This window comes from Thunnus thynnus, chromosome 15, assembly GCF_963924715.1.
Source record: "Thunnus thynnus chromosome 15, fThuThy2.1, whole genome shotgun sequence".
In the NCBI taxonomy this organism is placed as follows: Eukaryota; Metazoa; Chordata; class Actinopteri; order Scombriformes; family Scombridae; genus Thunnus; species Thunnus thynnus.
The window spans coordinates 17,404,930-17,411,617 of record NC_089531.1 but is presented as its reverse complement, the minus strand read 5'-3'; the positions used below and the strand labels follow the sequence as shown (position 1 = coordinate 17,411,617).

The window sequence follows — 6,688 nt, the reverse complement described above, 5'->3', positions numbered from 1 at the left end:
GCCTTACTTCCTCGGTTTTTATAACCTCTGTGCTATAAAACTTCCCATTGCAGTTCTGCAGTAAATAAATATTACTAATCTATTAATGAGAGACAGGAGTTTATTTGACAAAGTGTGAAAATTTGCAACGTTATCTCTTAGAGCTAAAAAGGCCTGCCCTCAGTGAACGCTTTAGAGTGGGTTATGTAAAAATTTGGAGAAAAGCACAATATCACAGAGCTTATCTCTTCACAGCAGCCACGGAGACCAAGTATGGAAATTTGGATCAAGGGATCCGTATGTGACTGTTTACATTTCTCTCATTGTTTCTGCGTCACGAAGTAGCCAAAGAAGTCATTACTTCAGCTACTGCTCCTAACCCCCTGCCCCCCGATGGAGCTGATGGAGAGGAATGGACAAGTATAAAAAAAAGAGGAAGCAGTTATTAAAGACAGAGGCCATGAAACAATCAGTGGCTGAAGACCCCACCCAGGTTTCCCCCGGTCCAGGAACACGATCTTCTTCTCAGGTTGTGTTCTGCTGTGTTTAGCCTGTTCCACACACACGTGCAACAACAAACAGTCCCCTACCACTTTTCCATGTGCTGCCTGTACTTGAGTGTTCTCAAGGGGACGTCAACAAACATGTTGTGGAAGATTATGCCTGCTGCCAGAGGCAAAGCCCTTTCCCATAAACAACGACTTTATAAAGAACATACATTTCACTTTGGGGGAATCCTGGTCTGAAGTACTGAAGCAGTGCCAAATCAAATAGCTTAAGGGGGAATCCTGAGATAAACAAATATACTGTCAACCTTTGATGTATTGTTCTCTGCTGTGTAGAGTAATATTTCTACACTATATACCTTCCCATAATGCATTTCTCTTAATAATTTAAAGCCTTTCCAGAGGGAAACCTTTTTTTTCAGTTGTCTGTGACGCTGAATTTGCTCCAGTTTAAAAAGTGAAAGGATGATTGCTGCAGTTAAATGACAGATGTTTCCAAACATTCTGCAGTCTTATCAGGTATTTGATCCTGACTCATTCTATGATTCAAGGCCCACCTGCTTCATCAAATCTTGTTCTACTCGAGTACATTTTGTTGAGTGCTGCCATCTTCTGGTGACTTGTCAGTACAGCTGAAAAAAATCATGCCAATGATCGAGCACCAACTTTAACGCTAAACTGAGATTTTTAAAATTATCTTATAAAGGAAGTGAAATAATATCACATAACAATAAATGAATATAACAATAAAAGTTTTATTAAACTTGTCTTCCCTGCGCTATCATCATTAATGTTCCTAGAAAAATTCATGTTGCAATAGTATGACCTTTATAAAACATACAGTAAGTATTTTAAGCAGACCCTCATAGGCCTCCAGCAGCAGCATCCGACGTCATCTCTTCAGTAGATCAGTCAACATTGCTTTGATGTTTTCTGGTTCACCTCTGTTCAAAGTGGCATTGAACTCTTTCTTTTTTTTTTCCAAACAAGCTGTAGGTCACCCTTTAGCGTGGGCCAGTTCCTCTCCTGCATTCACACATTCTGTAGGCACATATGTAGAAAATACCTGCAACAGACAGAGGCATGCATGAGAACAATGTAATGGACCTATTAAAAGTAGTGAAAAGTGCTCTAGCTCTATATATTTCTTTTTGAAGGGTGATGTTGCACAGTTTGTACAAAACTAAACATCAGATTAGTTTTATAGGGAGTCCTTTCTTCTTGGCTAGCCCTTGAATTCTGATTTTGAACATTTCAAACATACCAAAAGGGCTAGAGAGCACATCAAAATATGTGGTAAATTAAAGTTATTGCCTGGAATGCTGGACAGTAACTTCTGTAGTTATTGTTTTTCTGAATCCTCTGCCAAGTTTGAACATTAATGGAGTTTATGTTTGGACACAAATTGACCCCTGGCCTTTGCTCTTACTCACCTGCAAAGAAGGTCATGAGCATGGCCACCCAGCCCAGTATGTAGGACCAGGAGAAGCGCCAGTCACCGAAGCGCCTTCCCAGGAAGTTGACTGTCACTCCAGTATAGATGGCCATACCCAGTAGAACAAAGAAAGCTGAGAGGGAGAGAGGAAGGTTAGTTATAGTTATAGTTAAGGTAAATGTAAGTGTACGGCTGTGTGTGTGTGTGTGTGTGTATGTGTGTGTGTGTGTGTGTGTGTATGTGTTTGTGTGTGTTTGTGTGTGTGTATTTGTGTGCCAAATCAAAGGAAATAAGACTCACTGGAGACGAAAAACATGATTCCTGCAGCAAAGGAGCGATTGAACCTTTCAAAGGAGGAGAAATGTGCAAAGGACATGATGCCAGCGATGATGCCTGCAAAGCATGACATCCCTGAAAGGATCATGAAGGCCCTGGTGGCATTCCAGTAAGCTGCAAGGAAACAGGTAGACATAACAGGTAGAGATAGTCAAACATGTCACCCTTAAAAAATGTCTTTCCAACTAATACGCTTTGTAGACTAATACTGACATGATATCTGTCAACATCATTTTCACATTGACTCCCCAGTTTTGATCTTTCAAAGTGTCCATTTAGTGCTTCAGGGAAACTTTGGTTTCGCTTTGAGTTATCAGAGGGCCTTTTGGTTTTTTTGCTCATGGAGACTTCAAGTTTAGTAAACTCAACAAGCAAATGAACAGTTTCGCTCTATAATCTTTTACAATTTGTGTATTCTAACACAAATTAACTGAATTCATCATTGAATATAGCCTCTGGGCAGTTCATGGCACTAAATAGGAGCTGAGAAAAGGAAAGGAGAGGCTGTCCGCACTCTGAAACTTGTGAGCTCCCAAATATTATTGCCACATTTCAACCTGTAACGTCTTCATTGGGCAAACCCAGGCAATCACAGGTCGAAATGTTGGAATAAATACTTGAGAGCTTGCAAATGTCAGTGTGTGGACAGCCTCTCTTTTTCCCTTGTTGCTGTTTTTTGTCCTGCACTTGTACCCAATACAGTTGGATATGCACACTATCCTCACACACAACAGTATCAGACAATCTGGGTGAAAATAAAACTCCCCACTCCACTGATAGAAACACAATCATATATGTGTTTTTGATTTATCTCGCTCTCCTGGCATAGACATCCCGAGTGTCTTACCTATGCTATCAGTCTGCATGTAGCACTTGTTGGACATGCAGTACCTCCACAGACCCTGGTGTGCATAGTTTCCAGAGAGGCGGTACTGCATCCAGTAGTCAGTTGCAGTGGAGACCACCAACAGGATATTACCCACAATAGCACAGAAGAGGCCCCCTCCCATGAAGCTGTACATCTTGAGCTGAGATAATGGGGCCACTGCAGAGCAACTATAATGTAGCAAAGAGAAATAATCAAAGTCAAGGGTACCACAATATTGTAAAACAACATTTTGCTAGCCATGCACCACTTACACATGTACATACAGACTCACAGTCAGCCAAGTCAAATTCCTGTTTTCATATTGTCTTAAGAGCTGCACCTGAAGAGGTTGAATTAGATTACTTAGATTACTGTCACAATCTAAATCACTGAAACTAAGATTTGAAAGGTTGACAGTTGGTTTTGAAAGTATAAGCTATGGTTTTAAAACTGGAAAATAGGATTCAAACATTCAAGAAATAAGATTTGACTGTGTGAAAGTTTCAGATCGTTTACCCGTGTGAAAATCCCATCAGAAATCCCAGAATGCAAAGCTGAAAGAGCAGATCCGAATCTCTAAAAAAGTGAGTTGAATCTCTGAAAAGACTGTTAAATGTCTGTAAAGCAAAACCCAAAACTTTGAAGATGCAGATTTGCAACATTTAACATTTACGCTGCAAATATTGTGTTAATGAAACAATTATTTCAGACATTAAAATCTTGTTTTCAAATGTTGAAATCCTATTTCTCAGTTTTACAACCACAGTTTATACTTTAAAAACCAACTTTCAACCTTTCAAATCTTAGTTTTAATGTTCTAGTTTGTGAAGGTAATCCAACTTCATAGGCTATACAGTCAACATCACACCTCAACCATAAAACAGTATGAAAACCAAAATCTGAATTGTGAGGGTAATCTAACCTCATACTAACTCAAACACACTGTGTGAATTAAAATATGTTGTTTCCACCCTGACACAACAGAACTTTGGACATCTTAAGAAAATGTACTGATACTCAACATGTTCATAGTTGTGAAAGTCACTCCAATCAAATACTTGTGATTTGAGTGATGAAAAACATATATGATGCCAGCCAATCAGAAAGCCAAAATACATTAAGGGAAATAATGAAATATGAAGCAAAGTCATTAACATATCGCTGCATTTAAAACTCAAGCAGGCTTTTCATCAATTATATTTACCTCATTTTTAGTGGTAACATCACTATTAGTTGAACAAGAGCACAGAAAAAACTATTCTTTATGATGTTACAGTTTGTTGTAGTTTCCCTTCCCAATCCACATGTCACACCAGTGCTTGTTCAGCAGTAATGAGGTTTTATCTGATTCCGCCAGCCTCTATCCAGTCACAGTCATCATAAATGTAAATGTATCGCTCCAGGATACACACACACACACACACAAAACACACTCTGAAATTTGATCCCTTACCTTGTTTCTGGAAATGCACCCTCTTTACTGCCCACCTTTCTGAGGTAAAGATAGAGACGGGCGGAGGGGAAGAGAGAGAGCGAGAGCTGGTGCTCACTTAGGGAGAAAGAGAGAGAGTCACAGACAATACTACAACCAAAAAGTTGTCCCCCTTGTTTTTTCTGTTGATGAAAGCAAAATCTTTTGCAGCAATCAGTCTCCCTGTGTGGGATGCGCTAGAACGAGACACCGCAGGGGCCACGGTGCATGTGACCCTGTACATTTGAGAGTGCATATGTGTGTCTGTGTGGGGTTTGTGGGGCCTTCGAAAAGGGGTAGGTGTCCATGTTTCTTTTTTGGGGAGGTTTTGTTTGTTTGTAAATGGTGTGCTCTAGAACTGGGGATATGCATAGGTATGCAGGACTGTGTGTGTCAATGTAACATGCTGAAACACACACTTTTCTTTCAGTGGTGTCACACTGTGTGGCATGGAGAGACACATATAGAGGGAGCGCTCTATAAGCAGTGCTTCTCTCTTTACTAAATGATTGTCTTGACTAAGATCAAATATTATTTAGAAAGGGGTCCTCCGCGCATCTTCCAGAAATATGCAGCTGAATCAGGTGCTTCTCAGGTCAGAGACGGCAAGTTTCAGACGGGAAAAGACTTTGCAGCCATTAATAGTGCAAACAGACCAAAGCAATCAATGTGCTCCAGTCTTGTCTCATATCAAATATCATTTACGTTTTTTTCTTCCCTGAAGTCTACCTTGCTGACTATAGAAGAGTAATATTAAGAATTTAAAAACCTTCAGAAACTAATGTAACTCATACTAACAACACTAACACAAAAAAAGTAAATATGCACTCTCACTCTCTCTCTCACTCTCTCTTACACACATGCAAATCTTTTATTTAATAGATAAAGTATTAAAATACAAAACATACAAATGTCAATGTCCATGAAACTAGAGATAAGACACCATAAACCAAATAAAACTAAAGAAAATGCAACATGATTACCGTGATTTAAATCTTTGGAGAAAGAGAAAAAAGGGTGTAAGAGAGCAAGATGGCAGGAGAGGCATGTCCATAACTCCTCTGGCCCTGAGCCCCAGGTAACAAAGAGGGCACCACCGGACCGCCCCTGAACAGGTCAGCATGGGTCAGTCAGGCTGGAACAATTTTATTTTTAAGTATATGTTATATTGGATCTGCTATTGGTGCCACCAAAACCATTGCATTGATCAAGCCTGTTTGGGGTTTGTTTCCTCCCAGAATTGTCCCTGTGATTATTAGGGATATATTTTTTTATGCCAGTGATATTCAGGAGCAGTCTTAATTAAAGAAACCCAGACCTGACAGGTAGGTCATCTACCTAAGTGTCATTATAATTAATCTGTAGATCAAAACTACTAATTAAACCTGACATTTGATGTAAATTGAATAGACACTGATCAGATGCAGACAAAGAATGATGCCACACTGATGTTGTGATGTGATGAAGACAGAACTTTTTGTCTCTTTAGATTTAATAACTAATGTGAGTGTATAATAATAACAGATCAGCAGTAGAAATTAATCATATGTACTCTAGTCTATACATTTTTTTGCAGACTTGAAGCTCTGGTGGGTGAATTGGATAGCCAACGGGTTAATTAAGCATGACAGTAAGGTTATTATCACTTTCAATTCAAATATGCAAAATTTACTTTGAAGATATGCTGCAATTTCTGACTAGTCGAAAAATATTTTTAATTTGTTCTGATATGATTCTCATTTTTACACAAAATAAATGACACAGTACTTCACTTTTGAGACATCAACAAAAAATTATTTTGTATTATTGATTCATCTGTAAATTACATTTTTGACCAATTAATTAATCATTTGCCGATTAAATGATGGTAAGTGCTGAAAAATGTGTAACACAATATGCCAGTGCCCAACATTCAAAAATCTTAATACATTCAACTTACAATAATTTAAAACAGAGAGAAGCCGCAAATCTTTACATTTTAGGAACTGGGAACAAGTCATTTGCTAATTTGTGTTTGATAAATGACTTAAAAGATTAATCTAATCAAAATTGTTCGTAATTTTTCCCACCATCCACTAGTTGATTACTACAGT

The 6,688-nt window shown here is 38.6% G+C and overlaps 1 protein-coding gene across 2 annotated transcripts; it reads right to left on the bottom strand.

The window, feature by feature from the left end:
* Positions 1-1,220: 1,220 nt before the first annotated feature.
* On the bottom strand, positions 1,221-4,662 carry LOC137198156 (lens fiber membrane intrinsic protein-like). 2 transcript variants are annotated; one of them, XM_067611815.1, is made up of 5 exons: positions 4,578-4,662; positions 3,104-3,312; positions 2,221-2,370; positions 1,919-2,053; positions 1,221-1,551 (listed from the first exon to the last, which is right to left on the bottom strand). In XM_067611815.1, exons 2-5 carry the CDS (start codon positions 3,276-3,278, stop codon positions 1,490-1,492), a joined length of 522 nt encoding a protein of 173 aa, XP_067467916.1. In that variant the 5' UTR covers positions 3,279-3,312; positions 4,578-4,662; the 3' UTR covers positions 1,221-1,489. The 2 variants fall into 2 exon arrangements, with proteins under 2 accessions (XP_067467916.1, XP_067467915.1); XM_067611814.1 differs by lacking the exon at positions 4,578-4,662 and adding an exon at positions 4,329-4,492.
* Positions 4,663-6,688: the final 2,026 nt, after the last annotated feature.